Source organism: Xyrauchen texanus, chromosome 13, assembly GCF_025860055.1.
Source record: "Xyrauchen texanus isolate HMW12.3.18 chromosome 13, RBS_HiC_50CHRs, whole genome shotgun sequence".
Taxonomy (NCBI): domain Eukaryota; kingdom Metazoa; phylum Chordata; class Actinopteri; order Cypriniformes; family Catostomidae; genus Xyrauchen; species Xyrauchen texanus.
Window position 1 is genome coordinate 37,428,933 of NC_068288.1, and position 13,086 is coordinate 37,442,018.

General features: G+C 36.9%; 1 protein-coding gene across 1 annotated transcript in view; it reads right to left on the reverse strand.

Annotated features, from left to right (window-relative positions):
- Positions 1-517: 517 nt before the first annotated feature.
- Positions 518-13,086, reverse strand: part of LOC127653874 (contactin-3-like) — an 86,142-nt gene continuing 73,573 nt past the window's right edge. The window contains exons 19-23 of the mRNA XM_052140679.1: positions 11,744-11,853; positions 7,708-7,894; positions 6,461-6,573; positions 3,495-3,660; positions 518-612 (exon numbers count right to left, since the gene is read on the reverse strand). Of these exons, the coding sequence (XP_051996639.1) occupies positions 518-612; positions 3,495-3,660; positions 6,461-6,573; positions 7,708-7,894; positions 11,744-11,853 (671 nt within the window). The remainder of the gene's footprint in view (positions 613-3,494; positions 3,661-6,460; positions 6,574-7,707; positions 7,895-11,743; positions 11,854-13,086) is intronic.

Genomic DNA, 13,086 nt, shown 5'->3' on the forward strand with positions numbered 1-13,086 from the left:
GCCACAAATGGATCCAAAATCAGTATATAAGAGCAACTTCCACCAACACTGGTTTCTTAGCCCTTGTACTTTTGGAGTACAGCTTAACTGCAAAACTATTGTCATCTACTTTGGTGCATAAATGAATTTAAGGCATTAAATGTTCTCTCAAGGGAAAAGATTTATGATGCACATGTTGGAACTCTACATAAAGAAACATTCTATTCAAGGAACAAAATGTTAAAGTTTTTTTTTTTCTGGTGTCAAACTGTTAAGTTTCTATAGACCATGTGTGCCAATTCATAGATGACCCTTAACACGTTAATGACTCTTTCAGGGCTCTGCCATGTTTACTAATGGAATTCTCCCATATTCCCTTGTGACATTTCAATATATGTCTCAATCATTCATGTTGCCATAGTTGGGGAATCCCATCAGATCAGACTGATGGGAAACAGTAGCCTTGGACGGGAAGAATAGAAAGTGTGTACATGTTTTTGGGAGTGTGGCTGGGTCTGGTGCTCATGGGAATCAAACATCAGGAGGCACTGAACGTTGATAGAGCACAGATGAGAAGAGGAGAAAAAGAGAGTGCACAAAGCCTTCCTGCTTTGGATCCTCGAGCACCCATGCCTGTAACACAAACACAAATATTAGGAACCCAAAATTATCTACAATTTTATGTAATCCATTTTACAGGGATTGTGCACACATTGGCTCACTTCCTGTTTCTGTTGCTGATGGCATGCTGGGCGAGTGTTTGTAGCTTGTTAGCCTGCTTTGTATTACATTCATAATTTTATCCTTAGCCATTTCACTGCATGCTTCGGGTTTTTCTCCTTTTCTACTGTGTGCATTATACCGCAAGTGCCTGTTTCTCTCGTTTTTTTCTACATCTCGCGTCTCGACTATTGCATCAATCTCAAACATCTGCTGATTAGGAACCACATCGATCTCAAACCCTCACAGCACATGAACAAACATAACAATAACAACAACAAACAATTGCAAAACGTCATAGCATCGGCTCATGTTATTGCTTCCTGCATTGCATGTCACATGTTTACTATAGTTTCTTCCATCAGCAGTGAGGCATTTACAAATGCTTATGTAAGGAATTAGTCAGGCTGATGGAGAAGGTTAATGAGCTAGAGGCAGGCATCAGAACACTAGTAGAGGTCAGTGAGAATGAGAAGACGGTAGATACTGTTTCGGATGTGGTTAGTACAGTGAGCAAAACACACACTTTGGTTCTGGCTCTAGAGCCCACGCATCAGGACATTTGGGTGACATCACGTATTACTGGGAGGATGTCCAGAAAGTTCAATAAATAAACTTCAATTGGTTCCAAATGCAGCTGCCAGAGGGCTGATTATAAACAAGTAATATGATCATATTAGCCCAATTTTAAATGTTACATTGGCTACCTGTTAAATTTCATAATAATTTAAAATTCTGTTCTGTTACATACAAAGATTTGAATGGCCTACCTCCACAGTATTTAAGTGACCTTCTGACAGGCTATATTCCATCATGTTAATTATGATCACAAAATTCTGTCTTGTTAATAATTCCAAGAATATCAAAATCCACAAAAGGAGGTAGGTCCTTTTCATATTTGGCTCCTAAACTATCAAATGGTCCCCCAAACACTGTTCAAGATGCAGACACACTCACTCAGTTTAAGTCTAGACTAAAGACTCATCTATTTAGCCAGGCATACACCTAATTTATCCATTAACTCACAATTAGGCTGCTTTAGTTAGGTCTGCCGGAACCAGAAACATCCATCATGAAATATAACTCTGCATAAAATGTAATGGCATCCATGCTAATATTATTGTATTTGTTTCCATTAGGTTACTCATATCCCGAGGTTACCAGAGCCGGGCAGATCCAGCTCTGTTCCTTCTTGGTGTCGGACTCCACTGCTACATGTCACTCAGAGATGATGACAAACTATAGCTGATGCTAGCCAGATATCACTTCAGTTTTTTACTTCAGAGGATGTACTGATGCCAAGTCTTACTGTAAGACATTGGATACTTCATATGCCACAGCCTGAACCTTGGACTTAGGATGCACCGCACAGAACCTCACCTGCAGGTTGAGCTGCGATGAACCTCATCATTTATCTCTGCCTGAATCACCTTTTTCTATTAATGGACTACACTCTTTAAATTGAATACTTAGACTATCATTTAATGTCCAACTAACAAAGGACAATGCATCTATGTGAACTTATGCAGTTGATCTAGAATGGACTTCAAATGACATTAGCCATAATTCTTAAAGTTCATAAAAACATATTGTATTTTTATAAAAACAAAACTGGACCTTAACGCTTACTTAATTTACAAATGTAAAACTATGACTTGTACTGCACACAAATGTGTATAAAAAGTGCTATACAAATAAAAATGACTTGACACACACACACACGTTGGATTTCCATGTTTTATGGGGACTTTCCATAGACATAATGGTTTTTATACTGTACAAACGACATATTCTATCCCCTAACCCTACCCTTTTTACATTTTCAAAAAATATAATTTAGTATGATTTATAAGCTGTTTTCCTCATGGGGACCAACAAAATGTCCTCACAACATCAAAAATTTCGGGTTTTACTATCCTTATGGGGACATTTGGTCCCCAAAAAATTATAAATACATGCTCATCTGCTGTCATTTGCTCGCCGTCTTGTTTTTCCAAATCAATAGTAATGTCTTACCTCTGTGCACAAGGAGATGTTAAAAAGAATGTTAGCCTCAGTCACCATCCATTTTCATTGCATCTTTATTGCATACAATTAAAGTGAATGATGACTGAGGCTAACATTCTGCCAAACATTTCATTTTGTGTTCCACAGATGAAAGAAAGTTGTAAGGGTTTCAAACAAGGCATAGGTTTCAATATAAACTAAAAAAATTCTTATCAAATTCTCCCAAGACCAAATTATTTAAGTGATGCTATCCACATTCATTTTATAGCGCCATCCTCTTGCTTTATGCAACTATAATCTCTATTGTTATACATTTTGTACAAAAATCAGTGGAGGACAGAATCATTATTTACATTTCAAATAGTCTGAATGTTTAGACTCATTGTAAATCAAAGCACAATTGTGTATCAGGTCCGCTCCACAATCTACATTATTAATAGCTTTCAAGAGGAAAGAATCCCACGATAAGGCTTGTGTCACATCTGTAAGCAGATCTCTGTAAGAAGGGGGTGGGGGGAGGGGGTGTTAGGAGTCGAGAACATTTTGATTGCTGTCCAACTGAGAGAGTGGGGCGGTTGGGGGCGGGGTACACTGATTTTCACTACTTTATATGCTGCTTGGGCTCCACAGTCAACAACGAATAACCAAGTGACAGAGATAGATGGAGGAGGTACGCGCATTTCGTAAAAGATCGGATAATGGACAAACATATTTAGGCAAACTGAATGAAACTCCATTAAGAGCTTGTGGAAGACGAAATATAATGAAAAAGGAAACAGCAGACTTACTGAGTTGGTGGATGTGGATGGGTTCGCTTCCTTCACCCAGCCCCCCTTCACTAAGGGTCTTGATCTGAATGACATAGTTGTCGTGCGGGTTGAGGGTCAACTCTACTGTGGTTTTGTTAGTGATGACAGAGTACATGTTATTATTGCTGTGTCTTCGGTACAGCACCTGCAAATGGTGGCACATCATTAATTAAATATTTATCATCCAAATAAATAAAAACTGAACTAGATTTTTATATTTTCTGAAGAAATATAAGTGGTGTTTGCCCATGAATGTGGTGTTAAGGGTGGTTGCCAGAGCATTGCTATGCGGTTGCTAAGGTGTTCTGAGTGATTTTTAGCATGTTGTTATGTGGTTGCTGGAATGTCCTGGATGGTTTCTAACCAGTTGCCATGGTGTTTGTTATAAGTGTCTTTTAACACATTGCTATGCGGTTGCTAAGATGTTCTGCGTGTTTTTAGCATGTTGTTACATGGTTGCTAGTATGTTCTGGGTGATTGCTTAACCGGTTGCTAAGGTGTTCTGAGGCATTTTTAGGGCACTGCTATGCGTTTGCTAGAGTGTTCTAAGTAGTTTTATTATGTTGTTGCAATAATGTTCTAGGTGTTTGGTAACCAGTTGCTAAAGTGTTCTGAGTGATTTTTAGCATGTTTTATGCTGTTGCTAGGATCTTCTTTGTTGCCAACGGTTGGTAAGGTGTTCTGAGTGTTTTTAGAGTGGTTTAATGCAGTTGCTATGATGTTCTGAGTAGTTTTTATCATGTTGTTATGCAGTTGTTAGGATGTTTCAGTGGTTGCTAACTGGTTGCTTGGATCTTTGGAATGTTTTGCATTGCTTTGCAGTTCTAGGATTTTCAGAGTGGTTTTTAGCATGTTGTTCTAGAATGTTCTAGGTAGTTACTAAAATGAGTGATTTTTAGCACAAGTTATGCTGTTGCTAGGATTTTCTTGGATATAACTCGTTGGTAAGGTGTTCTGATGGGTTTTTAGTGCATTACTATGCGTTTGCTATGGTGGTCTGAGTAGTTTTTATCATGTGGTTATGCAGTTGGTAGGATTTTCTAGGTGGTTGCTAACTAGTTGCTAAGATGTTCTAAATTATTTTTGCATGTTGTTATACCATGTCTAGGATATTCTGGATGATTGCTAACCAGTTTCTAATATGTTCTTAATGTCTTTTAGCATGCTGCTATATGGTTGCTATGGTGTTCAGGATAGTAGCTAGGTTGTTGCTTACTGGCTTAAATAAAAATTATTTTAAAAAAAAACAACCACCCCAAGTCTCACTGACATTCTGGTCCCTAGATATTGCTTGGTATAAATCCCTCCCTCAATATATATCTATATGGGATTTTTTTGTACTGCCATGCAAGTACACTTTGAAAAGAAACAGCACACCTCTTCTAAACAAACCAATACAATATGAGATTTCATTTATATCTGTAGTTCAAATTATGTAGGTTAGGGGGCTCTGAGATTTATTTGCATGTTGATTTCTGCTTGCTTAGATGTTATGTGGTAGCAAGTATGTTCTGGGTGATTGCTAAACTGGTTGCTAATGTGTTCTGAGGAGGTTTTAGGGTGTTACTATGTGGTTGCTAGGATGTTCTGAGAAGTTAGAATTAGGAGACTTATGACGGATTACTATGATCTTCTGAGTGTTTCTCAGTGTGCAGTTGCTAAGTTGTTCTGAGTATTTTTAGCATGTTGTAGCGTTTGCTAGGATGTTCTGTTTTTTTTTTTTAAACATGTTGTTATGCAGTTTCTAGAATGTTCTGGGTGTTTGCTAAATCAGTTGCTAATAATAAAGTGTTCTGAGTGTTTTTAGAGCATGCGGTTGCTAGGATTTTCCTATTGTTTTTTAGCATGTTGTTTTATGCTGTTGCTAAGATCCTCTTGGTTGTTAACCAGTTGGTAAGGTGAACATAGTGTTTTTTAGCATGTTGCTATGTAGCTGCTAGGGTGTTCTGAGTAGTTTTATCATGATGTTATGCAGTTGCTAGGATATTTTGAATGGTTGCTAACCAGTTGCTAATGTCTTAGTGTTACTAGCATGTTGCCATATGATTGCTAGGTGGTTGCTTACTGGCTCAAGTAAAAAACAAAAAGCCCACTCCAAATCTCACTACACTACAGTCTTCAATAAATGTCTATGGGATTTTTCCCCAGCTAGTTTCTGCCATACAAACACACTTTGAAAAGAAACAGCACAGCACTTCTCAAAAAGCCAATACAATATGAGATTTCATTTACGGTATGCCTGTAGTACAAATGATGCAGGTTTATTACATAGGGTTATGGGTTTGTTCAAATCCTTAACCCCTTTATGCACAAGTAATGATTGTGATGTTTGCCTTGGCAAGCACAACTAATGATGTGACAGCAACATACACAACCATGAAAGGAGCTAAACACAGGTGATGCCCTGTTACTTTAACTAATATTTATGGATACTAATGGCTATTGCTTTTCCTGTGAGCTCTATGACTGTTTTCCCTTGTGAGGAAATTAGCACTGTAAGAGCTGTTAATTGCATGCATATGTAATTAATGGAGAGGTGGGGCGAGACCTGAAATAGCATATGCTGTGCTCTTTTATCTGTAAAAACACACAAAGTAATGGTTTCTAGGGCATAACTGGCATATCTTTGCAGCTAAATTACAACACCCCAATGATTCATAATTATGATTTTTTTTAATCAATATTTACACAAATATGCACTGTAGTTCCTGCTATCTTCGTTTAGATAAAATGGTGACAATGTAAATACTTATGAGCTAAAATTAAACAATGAATTATCTTCAAGGAAAATCCAAACCAATTTTAAAGGGGTGATACTATACATTTTATAAATTCTTTCTTTAAAGGATCAAGGGAAATTTGATTCCTTTTGATATGACCCATTTATGGAATGCATTTTTTTCTACTTCGAATGAGGTACAAACTAATAGAAAGACATTACTCACTATGTATCCAGTGACCTCAGATTCAGTTTCAAGGGCTATGACTGGATCCCACTGCAGAATGAGCTGAGAGCCGATCAGATTCCACTCTACATTCTGAGGGGGCTGCCCAGGCGCTGAGTTTTATTTGTGTATGAGACAGCCAGAAAAAGGGAGACAAATAAAAAGATTCTCAATGTGCAACAATACTTTATGTATAACATTGATGTCACTGTTGAAATATTCTAGTATTTTTGTCCATACTCTAAAAACATGAGATCTGTGAAAGCCATAAATTGTATTATAACATTTTATTAGCACTTTTGCATAATTCAAACATATTCTTACTCAAGTATATTCATATACAACTCCTGTTTGGTTATGAGATATGTGAGAACCAATGAACCACCTTTTGGCATCACTGACATCCAAACTGGCGTCACATACCATACTTAAATATACAGGAAAACGAATGAAATTTAAGAACTAAAGTGAGATTTTCAGTGATTAGTGACTAAAATATCATCCTGTTTCTCACACAGTTGCTTAATAGCTACACAGGATTTGGAATATAGCACAAGAGGTATATGGGCTACTTTTATGGTACTTTTTGTAATTTTTGGAGCTTGATTGCATGCAACCTCTTCACTTTTCTTTCTATGGAAAAGAGCTGTGGTAACATCTCCTTTTGTGATTCATGGAAGGAAAATATAATGTGGGTTTGGAATATGAGCATGAGTAAATGATGACAGAACATTCATTTTGGCTGAACTGTTCCATATGAGAATTTATATACATCCTAAAATGTCACAAAAACATCTGCTGTATGTCATTGTTACATCTAACAAACAACAACATACTGTAGATTAGCAAACTTCAAAAAACTTGCATTCAAAAACTCAAAACAGACATTTTGGCTAAGTATGTACGCTATCAAAGTCTGTGGACCCACTTTATATTAGGTGTTTTTAACTACTATGTACTTTAGAATTTGATAAAATGTACTTGTTATGTACATACATGTTGTTTCATTGTACTTACATTTAAAGTATTTGCGTTTTATTACATCTGTAATTACACTTTTAACTGTACCCCTAAACCTAATCTTGCCCCTACCCTTACCCTTAAACGCTATCCCTAATAATATGTAGTTACACAATAAATGTATTGCTTTCTATGTATTTTCATGATAGTATATGGTAGCTAAGGACACCTAATATAAAGTGGGTCCAAGACTGTTCTTTGAAAACTGTTCTGGACAGAGAACTCACGTGGTTTTTTGGTTGTAACATTAACAGGCACAGACTGAGGGCCGGTTCCTGCAGTATTAAAGGCACATACTGCCAGATAATATTGCGTGTTCCCCTGTAGGCTGCTAACGTTCACTGAAGTGTAGTTTCCAGTGATCCTCACTTTACCCACTGTATCCGGCTTGGTGTCGTCTTCCCAGTACACCACCTGTTTTCCGATACACAAAGCAAGGGCATTGCATATATCCTTGAATATGACTTGGACATAATCAGTGCTCTGATACAATACAATTAAACATTTGTGCAACCCATAATGACCCTGAATATGCAGATGTTTCAGCATAGGAAGCACAACTACCCAAAGGAGCAATAAATCACAAATGAGACATCTTTAACATCTCGACTCTTTCTCCTAAATAGTAATGAGAATACATTTCAGGAGTTTCAGAAGATCTTGCAACAATATTTTTAAACTGTGATACGATTTGCCAAGATACCAAAGTCATTTCAATGCAACTCAAACATATTTGATCACATTCCCCCCAAAAAAATGATCCGAGCTAAGCTATTCACGTTAATTGTATAGCTCTATGCTCTTACTGTATGCAAACCATTGTCTCATTTGCTGCAATTTTTATTTCTCATAATGAGTTTGCACATTTATTAAACAAACTCAATGATTGCTCACTTTTGTTTTTAAATGGAATACATAATTTGTTAAGTATTATATCTAAAAAACTATTAATGTGCTGCCAGAGAAGGTGTGATGTGATATGCAACTCGATCTCATGAAAAGTAATTCTCATTCATATGATTTGGAGAATCACAATTACAAATTCGTGCAACCCATATGACTTGTGTATTTGAAAACGCGGGTATTTTCTTTGGTCTGTGTTAAAGAAATGTTGAGGCATTGCAGGTTACATTTCTGAACCTAAAACAATTGTGACAACTTACATACACTCTAAGCATCCAAAAAAGCATGGAAGAAAGAGAAACATAAACGTTTGAGCGTGCGTTTGTGAGATCAGGTTTTGAATGCGCAGTTGTGAGCTTTTTTACTAATCTTAACCCCTAACCCAAACCCCATACCAAAATCTAACCATAAAGTAGAAGCACTGTAGTGCAGCCATGTTTGTAACAGGAAAATTGATTTACCATGGAAAAAAGGAAATATCAGGGTTTAGATGTGATATGTTGGTGTAATGCAGGAAGTTTTCGTACAACGATTTCACCACCTCGCACAAATTAGTACCAATTGTCATGAGACTGTGTTGTCACAAATTAAGCACAAACTAGGCCTTTTGAGATCTACAGGTACACACATCTTAAATACTTTATTCAACAACATGCTTATTCACTTTTTACATATTTGATTTCACTTTTGTTCATTTGCTTCATTCAACTGATCATTTGTATCTTTTCTGAAACTTCCTGGCTAGAAATGTGATATTCTTGTGAAATGGTATATAATTGATTTTCTTGAGATATGAAATTTCAATTAACTTCTAGCTGTGTGCTAGGTGAGAAACAATTAGTTAAAGGAAATTATAGAATCAATTATTAACCTCTGGTCACACAAAACATCAATATTTAGGTATTAAGTGTCAGAAGCTTTAAGTGAGTTTAAAAATTAGACCTTAATGAGATCTGCCCAAGGGAAGCACATTTCTAAATTATTTATTTACTACTTTTTTCTTTACAGAAGTGTTATTGCAGAACACTATAATTTTTAAAATATGTATGAATTACTTCGTTCAAAAGGAAAAGCAGTGATGATTAAAACAAGATCTTTCCATTTCAAATATACTACAAAGGACTATGTGAGCATTAATAAATGGTATATACATAGTACAACACATTTTCTTTATCCATGTATGTTGTTTTTTATTTACGCTTTCAGTTCTCACAAACCCAAGGCGAGACAAAATGGCAACCTAAATTATTATTTGTTTCCATCTAGAATCCGGAGACATGATAGTTCTTTACTTTTTACACAATATGGACATTACCATGGCAACGTGGCAGTTTTGTGCTGCAGGGCAGGGGTGACAGAGATTGAGCGAGTGGCTAGTGAGAAACTGAGACTCTCTTTGCATTCTTAAAAGGCCAGTCGAGAGCTTTTATCCAGCTTCTAAAAGCTGCAGAAATTTTAAAAGCAGCAGTGCTGTCTAAACACTGGCATTCTCAATGTTTGCGGTGGGATGGAAGAGGTGAGAAGTGCTATTAAAAATTCTGTAGCAATACGGATTGTATTCTTACAGGGAAAACATGGCATTCAGCTGCCCTGTTCCAAAATCCAGTGAGCTGCCAAAGGAGGCGGAATTTTAAGGTGCTCCCATTGCGAAAGCTGTTCCTAAATGTAGGCAGCTTAATTATGCTGCCTACAAAGATACCATGATACATCAGTGGAACACAAAAAGGAGATTTTTATCAGAATCATTCACCATTCACTTTCATTGTATGGCTAAAAAGATGCAATGAAAGTGATTGCTGACTGAGGCTAACATTCTTTTTAACATCTCTTTTTGTGTTCCATGGAAGACAGAAAGTCACAAAAGTTTGGAATAACATGAGGTTGAGAAAATTAGGAGTAATTTAGGATTATGGGGGGACCAATTATAAATATAGCTGCAAGAACTGATGACGGGCCCAAGCTCCATGGGTCCATTTTTATGCAGTGTCTTTCAGAAAACAATGCAAGGTGGACATATCCATTTAGCATTATGCAAAAAAAATTTGAAGCAATTAATATAAACATAAGAGGTCTATTTCAAAGTCTGTTAAAAAGCCTTACTTCCTGTTGCCAGGTGGTGGCACTATGAACGTGACCCATAATAGCCAAATAAATGTGATCAGCCCCCATTACCAAACATAGAGCTGAATTTTCATCAAAATCATACAATGAACACAGAAGACATAATGAACTTCCTATTTCACATTTTTGCCCTTAATTTATTGCCTCGCCATGGCAACACCGTTTGATATCAAAAATCTGTTCGCAACTTAGCATCTTCAATGTCTTGGTATAAGGTTGCTTAAATTTGGTTACCTGCTTTGAAATTATGTGGGTTGTGAAAAGCGCTACACAAATAAAATTGACTTGACTTGGTTACAGTCAAATGAAACCCCTAGTAGGAGTATTAAAAAGTACAGGGCCAGCACATTCAATTAAAAATGGCCGACTTCCTGTTGGGTGGAGCTAATGACTGTAATTTTGAAAGTTGTTCAGCTTGATAAGAACAATATATGTAGTACGTTTGGTGAACATAAATGAAACTGACCCCACCACTTATGTCAAAAGGTGGTGCTACAGAGCTCCCCAGCCTTTTCCCAGACCTAATGGCTGACAACTCTGATGTGTGTGCAAAATATCATGGAAATTCAAGCGTGCCAAGTAGCTCAAAAACTTGTGAATATACATTAAAAGGAATGATGACGTTTAATGTGTTGCCATGGCAACACTGTGCAAGATATCAATAATACCTTCAGAATTTTAAATCTGCACTGTTTTTAATTTATTCAAAATAAAATTAAGCAATTCAGGTAAACATAAGAGGGATATTTCAAACTCTGTTAAAAGTGCCAATTGGTGGTGCTATGACTGTGACCCACAATATCCACATCAATTTAATCAGCCTGCAAGGCCAAACATTTGGCTAAATTTTGATGTAAATCACACAATGCACACAGATATGAGACACCATTTTTTTACATGAATTTATCGCATCGACATAGAGCCCCCTCTACGTGCACATGTATGGACTTCTGCCAAGCCCTAATGGCAGATGATGCATGTGTAACATTTAATGAGCTTTTTAGCATGTTAAGTGCCCCAAAAGTGTCTGATACCTTGAAGAAAATATAATAATCAAAATAATAATAATCCTTAAAAGGGGCTCTAATATTTTGGGCTCTAATAATTTAAGAATTAACCATAAAAAATAAAAAAAACAATTCAGCTGACAACTAATCAGAAATGTCTATAGTTGTTAGCCATCTTTGGAACACGATTGATGTCTTATGCATGTAAATGCGAAAACAATACAAATCCAACCTCATATCCGAGCACTCTTTCAGGGGTAGACAGAATTAGCTCCCAGGTAACTTCAATATCGGCTGCTGACAGACTTCTTGCAGATAGTTTCTCTGGTCCTACGCTAGGCACTGTGGAGGAATGGAAAGATTGTGAGGATCTTATTCAAAGGCTTTACACAGGCAACAAAGCAAAATTGGATTAAGGCAGAGAATGAAGCCCTGGTCTCACCTGAGAGAGGCACTACTTCAATTTAATGGGAAGTGTGACTGATATAGAAGAAGACAGTTTTCTGGGAAAATTCAATTAACACTCTAGCACATGAATAGGCCTGCAAGTGTCTAGCAGGATCTGTAGCAACCTATAGCTGCAAGAACTAATATCAGGTTGTTTGCGGTTTAAATGAGGCAGGAGAGGCAAAAAAAAGCTGTCTCAATCAACTTATTCCATCATTCTCATTCAAGGTCACACCTGTATGTGAGAAAGGAGGGAACTAAGAGCATTTGGGTACGTGCTGGGACTACTGCCATATTTGAATGTGTTTGTGCGGGCACGTAGAGCAAAAATATTAGAGATGCGTGATATATTGCAGGCATTGGAATTATTATGTCAATGCTTGAAGTAGATCATCTTATGGCTTATTGCTGGTCATTGCCAAGTCAAGTCTCACTATTAACATTGCTCATACTTAGGTTTAGGGATTTGAACAACCTTCAGCTAGGTTCGCTATGTAACTCTACCTGCATTATTTGTGCCATGGCAATTAATTATACCTCAAATACTTTAAATAACACTTACAATTTTTGCCTGCTGGACAACTTCAGTAAGCATCTTTTGACATTTGACTAAGCAATGTCCTAGCAATGCCCTTACCACCCAGAACACCCTAACAACCACAAAATACAAACCAACCAGAACACCTCAGCAACTACATACAGAGACTATTTAGCAGAGATGGGCCAATTCTATTAAAATTAATGGAAGAGATTTGAACAGCCAATGGTAAATGGATGTAGCAAGGATGTCCCACCTTACAGGTAAAAGAGCCAATAACCTTTTAGAAACAGTCATCGCCTGTCAATCAACTTGAGAACACGCATGTGCATTAGCTATATACAAAAAGGGAACATTGCGTTTTTGGGGGGTAATTGAGTTAAAGAAGCATGGTTTATGATACAAGTGTTGTCATAATTTACTGCTGAAATATTTTCTTTGATTGTAATCTAGACCAACCGTTTTAGAGATTTTAGAGACTTTCTTCATTCAAGTAGATAGAAGCTGCATTTGTATGCCCCTTACTTACATAGAAAATAGCTGCCCGGGAGAGTTCCAAAGATGGCTGCTGAGTGAACTGACTTGCTAAA